At 44.1% G+C, this 12,682-nt stretch overlaps 2 protein-coding genes across 2 annotated transcripts; one reads left to right on the forward strand and one right to left on the reverse strand.

Moving 5' to 3' along the window:
* Window positions 1-8,030: 8,030 nt before the first annotated feature.
* On the reverse strand, window positions 8,031-8,800 carry dctpp1 (dCTP pyrophosphatase 1). Its single transcript, XM_037267534.1, has one exon. The coding sequence runs from the start codon at window positions 8,707-8,709 to the stop codon at window positions 8,251-8,253; it is 459 nt and encodes a 152-aa protein (XP_037123429.1). The 5' UTR covers window positions 8,710-8,800; the 3' UTR covers window positions 8,031-8,250.
* A 63-nt stretch (window positions 8,801-8,863) lies between these two features.
* gatb (glutamyl-tRNA(Gln) amidotransferase, subunit B) lies at window positions 8,864-12,620 on the forward strand. The gene is made up of 13 exons (XM_037261505.1): window positions 8,864-9,023; window positions 9,261-9,414; window positions 9,490-9,603; window positions 10,468-10,666; window positions 10,744-10,866; window positions 10,986-11,099; window positions 11,193-11,277; window positions 11,378-11,422; window positions 11,498-11,690; window positions 11,757-11,890; window positions 11,957-12,035; window positions 12,118-12,255; window positions 12,396-12,620. Exons 1-13 carry the CDS (start codon window positions 8,881-8,883, stop codon window positions 12,528-12,530), a joined length of 1,656 nt encoding a protein of 551 aa, XP_037117400.1. The 5' UTR covers window positions 8,864-8,880; the 3' UTR covers window positions 12,531-12,620.
* The last annotated feature ends 62 nt before the right edge of the window (window positions 12,621-12,682 follow it).

The raw sequence follows: 12,682 nt of genomic DNA on the forward strand, positions 1-12,682 counted from the left end.
ATGATGAAGGGTGTTCCCGCCCTCGGCTGCGAGATAAACACATTTTCACCTCCGTCTCTGTAATAATGATAGATGGGGAGGCTTTTTTTTTTTCTTCTTCTTTTGGCAAAGCATTCGTTAGCTTGCGCAGGTTGGGATGAATCAGGCTTTTATGTTCTGCAAGGGTACAACACAAAGTCGGAGGCCTCCCCACGGTCGTACGCCAAAGTTAAGACGGGACCCCCGGAGAGTGACATATGATTTGCTTTAGAATGACATCATCAGACGTTGAGGATTAAGAGGCCTGAGGTTAAATGAACGCATAAGACTTTCAAGTGGATTCGCAAAAGTTTCCCCCGTGATACAACAGCGAGTGCATTATTCATGGGAACCACTCACCTTTAAAGGTGACGGACGGAAAGGGAAGTGGCATTCTGCCTTTTTTGCCGCTCCATAGGCTCCTGACAAGATGTTAACCTGTTAGGTCACAGCTCGCTAACTCCTCAGAGTTCCTGAAAATGAGAGGGAAAGCCAAAACAAGTCATTTCAGCTTTTATTTGTTTTAGGGATTGAGGGGCCTGAGTGTATATGTACGTTGCACATTCCTAAAAATGCAAGCCGCCTTCATCCTCCACTCATTCGGCAACTACTTGGAAAAGCAAAGCAAGGGCAAAAAAAAAAGTGAGGATGAGAGATGCCGCCGAGGGCGCTTTGCTACACTTCACAGGCAGACATCTAATTACTTTTCTACCTAACTAACTAACGAGGACTCTCAGCACAGCAGGGGGAACAACAAATATCTTGCGGTCCCAGCATAAACATGGTATATATGCTCCTTCATGAACAAAATATTAAATAAGAACCAAAAAACAAAGTCAAATATTATTCGTAGAGGACATTGACATGAATCGTGAATTATGAAATGTGCTGCACGATGCCTTTTGAATTTTCATTGTACGCAAACTGTTTAATTCTTTACATTCTATTTAAATTTGTTACTAAATGTTTTTATAAAAAAAAAAAAAATAATGTCATGAAGTGCTGTTTTTTTTTCACAAATATAAAAATATATTACATTTTTTTCTTAAGGGACTGGAACCAATTGATACCATTTCCACTCATTTCAAATCGAGAAGGTGATTTGAGATATGAACTTTTTTTAGCACTGTCACCGAATGAACTAAGAGTTAAGTCAAGGCACCGAGTGTTTTGAACGGTGAATCGCGAATCAGCGGTGACTCACTTTTATGTACATACACTCAGCTATTAGTTACATTCAATTTCACAGCACATAAAGCTGGCTGTTATTAGTTTTTCCCCCTCTCACACTGTGAAGCGTACTCAAAAGCTCGTCAGCCGTGGAATATGCCATACCTCGGAATTTTCGGAAATCAAATCATTAAACAATAAAGCCCATCTGCTTGCAAGTCAGCCCACTCGCTGGTCTTAAAGCAAACTCTGTTATCATTCCATCCTCGTTTTAATGCGTCTCAAGATAAGCCGTGAGAGCTGTTGCCTTGTTTTTCTAAATGGGTATGATTTGTTTCTTTCCAACATCACCGCCATTATCTTCACCTGCATGGAAAAGGTGTCTAATGTGTTAAGTGCAGCAGAAAAGCATCTTAATTAGCGTATCGCACACGTCAATCTTTGCAAATGTGACGTTTATAGGCGGTCCCTGTCTCGGAATGCAACAAAATAACTCAAACGAAATCTGTCTCCAATATTTATACACTTGCAATTGCACTTAACTAGTTAAGTCATAAAAAATAAAAATTGTATACATATATAAAATAGTTTATTTTGATCAAAATATTGATTAATTCAGGTATATTTTTAAATCAATTTAATCATCATGAATGAGGTATTCATTTAAAAACATTGGGGGGAAAAATGCCAATATATCACAAATTCTGCCGGGGTGTGTTAACGAATGAACGCAACTATAAGTACGCTAAAATCCCGCATGGTTCCTTCCCGTGTATCGTTATGTACCGCAATTAAATGCCAAAAGTGTTGCAAGGTGCCGCCATGATTGAGAATGCTAATTAAGACCTCGCGGGGGTGTTGTGACATTTGCACGCCGGAGAGGCCGAGCGTAATGAGGGGCGACGCTGACAGCGTGGGGTTTCAATCGGAACCTGCTTTTTATTGATTGGGACGCCGAGCTATATTTTTGACGATAGAAACGCGCGCTTCTACCTCCATACCGCACACGTCTTTTGTTTTACAGCAGCGTGTAAATCATAGACAAGCAATCTGGCGGCACGGCCAAACAATGACAGATTGTTTGTCCCGCCGCTTTCTTTCATTCAGCGACGGGCCACAAAATGTTCTGAGGCTTGTTTCACCCTAAAAAGGAGATTTTGGTGTGATGCGAAAAGCCCATAATGAGAAATCACTGTTTGGTCGCTAGCTGATTAGTTGCTACGTTAGCTCACATTTTTGTTTGCGTAGTTGGGGTGTGGAAAATGAGTGAATTTCTCCCCAAAAATTATTCACATTAATTAAATTACTAAAACTAAAGTTGAAAAAATAATGTCGTCAAATAGAAGAAAAAAAGTAATTGCAACTACAAAAATGCAAAAATGTTATAGTTTTTAAATTATTTGACGTGTCGGTAGTTGGCTAGTTAGTTTTGGAAAGCAAACTAACAAAAACCTTGTACCGTACTTTTCGGACTACAAGTTGTTCCAAAGTAATATTCACACCAGTCAAGAAAAAAATGCATTTGTGTCATTGTGAAATGACATTTGTAGTGGGGTGTGTAGACTTTTTATACCCTCTTTATACTATTGTTTGCGCCATTGGTGAAGTTTATTCTGAAGAAAATCGGACTTGTTTCCAAGTAAATTGTGGTGTTGCGCAGCAGGGTTTGTTTATGCGACTGTATGATTTATTTGGCTCTTATTGGCACCTCCCTGAATTCAAAGAATTCCATCTGCAGGGGGGCCGGAATTACCCTCATAGAGCTGTCAAACTCGGCCGTGGGCCGGTAATAATTTCTTTTATTTTTTAAAGAATATGCTGGCTGCTTCACGATGAGTTTCTTCTTCTTTTGAAACGCGTCGTTAAAGTGTCAGAAAAAAGCTGCGGCATATCGGTTGGAACAACAACTTGATGTAAATGCCGCATTCTATTGGTGTTGTTTTGGCAAGACAACTAAAATACAACAATAAAAAGGAAGATGAAAATCATAATGTTATCAGTAAACGATTTGATGAGTCGTAATGTTTTGAGACTTGGCAAAATATGACCTTCCGATAGGCGACAGGAAGTGAGTCATAATAATAATAATGCGTTTTATTTGTAAGGCGCCTTTCAAGGCACTCAAGGTCACCTTACAGAGATAAAATAGTATACACAATTAAATATAAAAACAGTATAAAAGCAAGGAAACATCTGCAGCAGAATGATGGGTTTGGTGGCTAACCGGGCTCATGACAGGAAGTGATCATTCAAAATAAAAGTTTTGCCAAGACCAACTGTGGACTTGTGTAAACGTTACAAATCATCGCTAGGAGCGTTCCCAATAAATTTCAGATGAGGTCAGCTTTAACACTTGCTGTAATTTATTCGCCCACTAGACAAGAAAATGTCGCTGCCTCATGTTTTAATTATGCCCACTGCTACACCGTGCGTGATTGCAGACTGCTTTTTTGTGACCCTGTTTTTATATGTCATCCTCGTCGTTTGTCTTTGTACGTAGTTGACGGTGTGTGTCCGTCTGTGTGTGTCTCCGCCTGATTGTGTATGTGTGCGTCCAGGCTACATGACTCACACGCCGACTTCAATTTCAGTCTTTAGGGGTTCCCAAATAGGTGACCGCACAATAAACGTCCTTCCCAGAATGCTTAATCTCCACCCCCAGCTCGCCCGCCCCGCCCCGCCCCCACCCGCCATTGAAAAGACGTTATACGTGGTCAAAGTCGGATCGTTCCATCTGCGCCTGAATTGATTGGTCCCTCCGCCTCTTCGCCGGTGCTCAGCTCGCATGATTGAGGTGCATCCTAATGACGTCCCGGAGGCCAGGCGCCGTTATTGAAAGCGGCGCCAGGCAGATAACTGAAAATTGAAATTCGCTAGAAAATTCCATGAGGCCCAAATGGAAAATTCAAAACTAGAATGCTGGTTAACCCATCCAAACACAGCAACTCCCACATGCTGTGGATAAAATCGCAATGGAAGAATCCGACGTCTTGCATGTTTTTGATGATTTTTTTTTTTACAACATTCACCCTACGCACTTCGTGTATTCAAATAGCACTTTCGGGTTCTCAGTAATCCCACACAAAAAGAAAGATAAATGAATTCTTGCTGTGTGTACGGAATGCTAATTTCCCGTAGAGAAAATGTGAGTGCTCGGTTCTCACCATTTTCGACAAATGGAAGCATGTCTGTCTGTGCAATGAATCACATGTTGGGTGACTGAAAACAACATCCCTAAAAAAAAAAAAAAAGGAGGTGCATTTAGCCTTTTATTGTCGTACATAAAAGCGGCCATTACGGATACAATGTCACCCTCCTCCGTCCTGAATTAATGGAGCCGGTCCAGGGAAGATGGCCGCCATTAACGAGGGAGGGGCAGAGGGGGGGCTCCTTGCCGCTCATTCATCCGGTATGCGTGATGACAAGTTCATTGTTGGGTCACAACCTTGAACGTAATTTCGGGAGGGAGCTATTCTTGACTTTTTCGTGCGGCGAGGAAATATGTTGGAGTTGAGATTTACGTCACGCTTTGCTAGTTAGCATAAACGCTCTGTATTTATTTTCTAGGCCGTGTGCGAAATAAACAAGAAATCCAAGCAGAGTGAAATAAATGCAAGCAGGGTCTTTCGGGACCAGCCCAAAAAGGCTGCTAATCGCCTATTCATCCAAACATTTTACGCAGAGTGGCTGCGACCCAATTTTCCTTAAAATGTGCAAAAAAATGCAAAAATTATGCTAAAAGCGCCAACGCGCCGGGACTGTTAGTCTAATTTCAACACTTTCCCATCCGAGTGTGTTGTCGGGATATTTTGTCACCTTATTATGCGGCAAGATTGCGTTTCACCCCCCCAGCCCCCCCCCCGTGACTTTTCACATCATCGGCTTTACTTGCGATAATTTTATTTGCATTGAAATGTCATTAGTTAGCCATTTTGGTTGGAGTTTGCCATTTTGGGGTAAATTTCAGTCTTGTCGCTCAGTCCTTCCAATTCACTCTATGGTTTGATCCATTAATGCTTTTTCCTTGATTTCTTATTGGGGAAAAAAAAAAAACTCTGGCTAATGGGATTATTCAGGGGAGCTTGTAAAAGGGTTGAAGTAGTTTGGAGAAAAACAAAAACAACAACAAAAAACACCGTGAAGGACAATAGAAGCACTTTGGGCCTTTCCCGTCCCATCTGGCCTGTGTTTGGCGGTGGGAACGGACCGCTTCAGTGGCACGTACTGAATAGAGGGGGGTGCGTATCTTGGCAAGAGTGCCAAGACCCCCCCCCACCCCCACCTTGGAAGTTACACGCTCGCATAACGGAAAAACATGCATTCATTTAAGTTTAAATGAGAAAATGTGATTACTTTGTGCAGCTTAATAAATAAATAAATAAATAAATAAATCCATATACTGTTTATCTGGCTCATCTAAAATAGCTATATTCCACTTTTCATATTTGATTTTCCTTTTTATTGATTGATTGAATTTTCTTCTTCTTCTTCACGTGCACAATGAGACAGCGCCATCTATGGAGCAGCTGCCACTTGTTGCTATTATGCCAAAGAATCCCCAAATTGCCCATTTTCACACTCCCAATGAAAAAATGAATAGCACACATCCCTGAACGAGACGCTCATTTTGTTCTCTGATAGTGTTTAAATCCTTTAAGAAGCGACGCTGCTATCACCCACCGTGAAAATGTTTCACCTTTGTAGATGTTTTGTTTTTCTTCCTGCCACTGATGAAATATGTGGCGAAAGCATCGATCCCTAACTCAATTTCCTCGTCGCGCGGCGCCAGAGAAAAGCAATTATTTGGTAATATGAGACGAGTGGTGTGTACAATAATTAAACAGGCCTCCCTGTAGATGGTGGGATGTTGCTCGCCCAACCCCTCCCTTAAACAGCCACTGGACCAAAACAGCCACAAACACACGTCACGCCGAGCTTTAGTCCCTGATGAGGGGCTGATTTATCTCCACCAATAGTCGTGTGGGGCCCCCTTTGTCACGCCGCCATACAAACCTCCCCTTGGTGTTATTGTGTGTGGATGGGGGGGGGGGGGGGGGCTCTCAAGTGGATGAGAGGCGGAACCTGTCAATGGACAATGTAACCTGACACACACAATGATTGAAAAAAATAATTTTAATTAGGAGCCACTTCATCTACATATTGTTTAATGCAAGTTACAGTTAATTGTACATTTATGTGAAAAAAGGAATATGTTGGTATTTTTCATAAATGTATACAAATACATTTTGTTTTTCTAATTTTCTGTAGAAGGAAACTTAATACATTCATATTATCTATTGATATCTATTGGAAAAATATATATCAGCAATATTCAAAGCACAAAATGTAAGACTCTTGTATGTCATTTTTTCATATTTTTTTAAAAATATTTTTTTAAACAAATGATTCCCAGTGTGACCCTATTGGACATAAATGTAAAAATACCTTTTGTTGACTTGTGAGCATTTTACAGTTAATGTTATCGTAATAGTATAAGTTATTGATTTATCCTTTTTTATTTCTGACATTTTGTCTTTTCCTCTCAACAGTGATGCGATGCAAAACGAGGCTCCTCTATTCCTTGGCTGGGAAGAAACGGAGAAGAAGAGAGAAGTGGCGCGACCGTGTGATGACCCGGGAAGTTAAAAAAAAAAAAAAGGAGCAGAACTGCTGCGAGACAAACGGCTTCGTGGACAAAGGCGCCCAGGGCAAGTTGGCTTCTGCTGAACACTTGATCACTCAGGCAAGGTTAGACTTTCTGGCAGTGCCCATCAGCATACTGGAATGAAACACACGAGGGGGGTGAAGACTTTTTGGGGTTGTCAGTGAAGGGCTCCCCCCTTTGGTTCGTCCGTGTTTGTGCGTGCACGCATCCGTCGCCGCCTCCTCCATAGCAACAGTGCTTCGTAGCAACAGTCTCTTTGATGGAGGACAGCCTTGGAGGCCATTCACAGAGTAGATTTGAAGTACAATGCACGCCACTATCACCATTCACCATCTCAAGGACCAAAACGCTCACAATTTATCTCCCAGTAAATTTGTTTGGAGCCTTTCAGACTATACTTTTATTTCCGTTTGCATGTCATTCATACATGTTTTCATATCCAGTGAAAAGTATGTGAGTAAAAATATTGCAATTAGGAAACATGTTTGTTTCTCCAAATATATTTTAATATTTTAAACTGAATGTGCATTATTATGCTTCCTAACAGATGCACATCATGAGCATAAGATGAGTCCAGGTGTCCCTAATAAGGTGTCTGAGAGCAAAAGGCGTCAAACTAGATTTTTCTTTTTAATGAAGAGAAAGAATTTAACACTCCCTAATTGAACTTTTCCCCTCATCAGTTGTGCGTGCAAAATGTGAGCAGACAGTGTAGAAAAGCTTTTCTTGAGTCCAATTCCTGCAGCCCCGCTTTGATCAGTCAATAGCGAGTTGTGTCGGGACGTCACCGCCGGCTATCCGTCGTTTTCGCACGCCAAATGGACGCCGGCGGCCTGGTGGAGGAGGCGAGGAAAAAGCTTTTCATTCTTCTGATTTTTTTTTTTCTCATTTGGAGCTGAGCCATGCAAAGTTCACGTATTCGACACTGATCAGTGTTGAGGCAAACCGTAATAAACACCTCGCTGTCAGTCAAAAGTCAATTTTATGATGGAATGTGGTGTCTTAATACAGATGGCTACAGAATGGCGTACTTTCCTTGAAATTTGGTTTCACTACATATAATGGTATTTTTCATCTGAGTATTTATAATTTACTGTATTTTCTATTTAATATACTAAATGACTTGGTTCACTGTCTGGTAGCTTAGGGTTGCTAGATGAATGACTCTTGCAAAATTAAGTGAATTCTTTAATTCAAAGTTAAAGAACACTTTGGCACATGTAAAACAAAAAATGAGTGGCTTGTTTACATGCCTGTTGTCACAATATGATCTTATATATTCCATAATGTGTACTATTTTCAAAAGATGATTGAATGAAGATCGATTTAAAACCATCGACAACTATCTGAATGCCACCAAAGTCCCACAAAATAAAAAAAAATAAAAAATAAAAAAGTCAGTCCTTGTATTCCGTGTACTTTTTCGCCGAGCCGTGCACTTTGCTTGCGGGATACTTCAGTCTGTTCAGGGCCATTTTGCGGAGGACGGCTTGGGGCAGGTCCACGCGGCACTTCTCGGCCAGCTCCACCAGATAGATGAAGACGTCGCTGAGCTCATGCGCGAGCTGCTCCCTCTCCGAATCGCTCCAGTCGGGCAGGCCCTCTGCCACCTCGCCCTTCCACTGGAAGAGCTCCGAGACCTCCCCGACCTCGCCCACCATGGCCAAGAGGAGATTGCGAGGCTGGTGGAACTTGTTCCAGTCGCGCTCCTCGGTGAACTCTGCCTGCATGCGACGGATGTCCTCCACGCTCGGTCCCGGGCTGAAAGTGAAGTGGTCCTCCGGCAAGGTACCGGCGTGCGGCGCGGTTCCATTGACTGGACCATTGTCGAATGTCTTTCCGTTTGTGGCCATCATGTTGAAGCAACGTGTTTCAAAGGTATGGACTCGTCTTCTTCGTCCGACTCCCGCCAAACGACCAACCGGAAATACGTCATTTTTAAAGACCTGGAATTTGTAGTCTTTCGCGTGGGTTACGCGCGTTGAAAAACTACAATTCCCATCTGTCACCGCGCTTCACAAACCAACATGGCAGCCTCCTCCTCTACATCAAGAGTTCGCTACAAAATGCTGAAAAGATTGTTATGGGGTCCCAATATGTCCTTTACAGTCCGGAGATTAAACGTAGAATCTTCGCGATATGAATGTCAGGTGCAGAGCAGGACTAAAAGGTTTGTGAAGATGATAAAATGGAGTAAATTGCGCTCGAGTTGTGGCTAACGTGCTAACTACTTTAGAAGCTAGCTGCACTGTTACTTTTTATGCAGTGGCTAGTTTGCCGTGATTGGCAACTTGCTCATCTTTTGTCGTACATCACGCGATAACTGCGAGTTTAAATTATGCACTGATTGAAGTGTGCTGAGTTCGACATTTCTATTAATATTTTGATTGTTGTGTTCACTTTGCAGAGTTCCCATGCAGCTGGAAGGCGTGGTCGGCTTGGAGATTCACGCCCAGATTCATTCAAAGACTAAAATGTTCTCCGGCTCAGCAGTCCACTTCCAATCGCCTCCAAATGCTCTCGTGTCCTTCTTCGATGCCTCCTTACCTGGCACGTTACCTGTAAGAACAGTCCTAAGCATCACAAACTCATTTCTGGTCCATCAATAATCATTAGCGGCGTTTTGGTCCCGCCAGGTCCTGAACAAACGATGCGTGGAGGCAGCCGTGATGACGGCTTTGGCTCTCAACTGCCGCATCAACAGGAAGTCGCTTTTTGACAGGAAGCACTATTTCTACGCCGATCTTCCTGTGAGTTTTCGGTCCAAAACGTCATTTCCTTACTTCATGTTTGGTAGACCACTTCAGAACCTTCGGTCAGCATCAACTATACATTTAGTATGAAGCCATGTGTAACAAGTCATCTCTGATTCCAATTTCCTGTTGATCGGTGGGGTTATTTTTTTCCTTCCAATCTGGAAAATTCACATTTTCTTTTTTTCCTTTCCGCTGAGGCCGTTGTGTTTGTGAAATCCCACCACTGCGCTTCACTACCACCTTGCTCGTGGAGCATGAGTCACGTTATACGATACAGTTGCCACGGCAACACGGGCAGCTCGTACGTACCGAGGGGGCAGCGCTTGAAATACGGGAAGCGGATGAAATATTTATTATTCTCGTGCTTTTCAGGAAGAAAAAAAAGAAGAAACCTTGAGAGTGAAAAAGCAACAAGACGCCCGCTGCATTTTAATGAACGGGTGCAGCCAGCCTATAATAGTTGTTTTTTTCGGAATTCACAATTCTTTTCTTTCTTTTTTTTTTTTTTTAGCATAATATTAAAACGGAGTGGTTTTAAGGCTGTGACGTTAAACTGGTGCTCATTATTCTGCGGCAAATGTCTCCCAACTTCCGATGTAGAAGAGCACGAATGGGAGTTGGTGTTCGATTTATGCCACGAAGGAGAGAAATAAGAATCATTTTTACTTCTGCCAATTTCATTTGAATTCACCAACCTTATCTTGCTAATGCTGCGTGTCAGCACGAGTCTTTCCAGTTTGGTTTGACTGCCCCCTAGTGGCAGAAAGTGCGCATTTCTGAAGATTTTCAAGAGAAAAAAAGCGACAACTTCTACGAGTAGCCCGATACCTAAAATTACAATACCTGGTTTACCGTCAGGCGGGCTACCAGATCACGCAGCAGCGGCGTCCCGTGGCGGTGGACGGCGTGCTCAACTACAGCCTCCTGGGCGGCAAGAAAGGGAACCAAGTGGTCCGGAAGAACGTCCGCATTAAGCAGATCCAGCTGGAGCAAGACAGCGGCAAGAGCTTGCACGATGACGCCCGTGCACAGACGCTCATCGACCTCAACCGAGCGGGTGAGAGCCCCCTTCGCCATCCCCCCCCCCCCCTCTCGGAGCAAAGTGACATTGAAGCCTTGTGATGTCACGGTCAGGCGTGGGCCTAATGGAGCTGGTGATGGAGCCCGACATGACGTGCGGCGAGGAAGCGGCGGCGGCCGTCAGGGAGCTTCAGCTCATCTTGCAGGCCCTCGGCACCTGTCAAGGAAACATGTCGGGTAGGACGCGCTTGTTGTCACTCGGTATTAGAAATCACAACAGATGCTGAACCGATTGGAATTTTGCTGACCACTACTGGGGGAATATTTGAGTTCACCAAAACGAATGGTCTCCACAGAGGGCCAGCTGAGGGTGGACGCCAACGTGTCGGTGCACGGACCCGGCGAGCCGCTCGGAGTCAGGACGGAGGTGAAGAACATCAACAGCGTCCGCTACCTGGCCAAGGCTATCGGTAAGTGCGTCGCGTCGACTGGAATTGACCTCAAAGTGGCCACGGGTTCGCCAATTCCCCAAACTGCTGCGTTTTCTTTTGTGTCACGGCCAGACTACGAGATCCAGAGACAGATGGACGTCCTGCGGCGCGGAGCCAGCGTACACAACGAGACCCGCTCCTACGATTCCAAATCTGGGTAAGAGCGGGACCAATGGCGAGTTAGGACCACCTTGCACTTCTTGACAATGAGACACTTTGACAAACATTCTTTGTGCATAATAGTATTTTATTTTTAGGACGACAGTGCCCATGAGGGACAAAGAGGGTCTCCAGGACTACAGGTGAAACCTTAGTCAGTTAATCAGGTAATTGGTCAGGTAGTCTCCGTCACGTGACGCGCGTCCGCCCCACTTCAGGTTCATGCCCGAGCCCAACCTTCCGCCGTTGGTGGTGTACGAAGACCCCGCCTCGGTTCCGTCGGGCGCCGACGTCCAACAGGCGGTGGTGGTGCAGAGTCTGAAGGCCGAGCTTCCCGAGTTGCCCGCTGTGAGGAGAGAGAGGCTGGTGAAGACGTACGGCATCCTGCCCGAGCACAGCCTCACCCTCCTGGTCAGTCACGCTCAAACTTTGTTGACATAAAATGGCTTTATTGGAAGCGGAAAAATTGTGTTGCAGAACGAGGACGGCCTGGTGGACTACTTTGAGCGTGTGCTGAAGGCCACCAGCCGGGAGCCCAGGAAGGTGATTGGCTGGGTGACCAACGAGCTGCTGGCACTCCTCAAACAGCGAGACTTGAACGTCAGCCAAAGGTGACAACTTCCAGTGAAGATGAAAAGAGTGTGATGATGCGACAATTGCCCTGGTTGTGATTTCAGTCCCGTGTCTCCATCCTCCATGGCCCAGTTGCTGGAACTCCTGGAAACGAGGCGCATCTCCTCTTCAGTGGCCAAGCAGGTCAGTACACATTAACTTAGACACAGCATGGACACACGAGGGTTAGGATTCCTCATTGAGTGTGTGTGCGCATATGTGTCAGGTGTTCCAGGAGATGTGGAGGCACTCGGGTGCCAAGACGGCGGTTGAGATCGTCAGTGAGTTGGACTTGAGTCTCGTTAATGATGTGGAGCAGCTGCACGAGGTCTGCGCCAAGGTCGTGGACTCGCATCCGCACGAGGTCGGGAGTCGCTGACACATCTTGTCCATTTTAATGATCAAGAAATAATCACTTACTATTATTTTCTATGGCGTATATTTATGCCCCTCGCCAACACCCAAAATGTATTTTAATTTTTTTTTTTCCCTTGTTGCATTTAGGTGCAGGCCTTCCAAGCAGGCAACCAAAAAGTTCTGAACAAGCTGATGGGGTCTGTTCAAAAGGAGACCAAAGGCCGAGCCGACCCGATTACGGTGCGTGAGATTCTGCTGGACAAGATTTCAAAAAGGGTGTGAGGGGATTGGGTCATCCATATCGATTGAATTCATGTATATAAGGAACAAATTATTTATTTGTCCATAATTAATAAAGTCTTGATTTATATTCTATGAAGTAGTCAAATATATATATTTATACTGAGCATCAAAATGACATTAACAAAAGCACA

The sequence above is a fragment of the Syngnathus acus genome, chromosome 1, assembly GCF_901709675.1.
Source record: "Syngnathus acus chromosome 1, fSynAcu1.2, whole genome shotgun sequence".
NCBI classification, from domain to species: domain Eukaryota; kingdom Metazoa; phylum Chordata; class Actinopteri; order Syngnathiformes; family Syngnathidae; genus Syngnathus; species Syngnathus acus.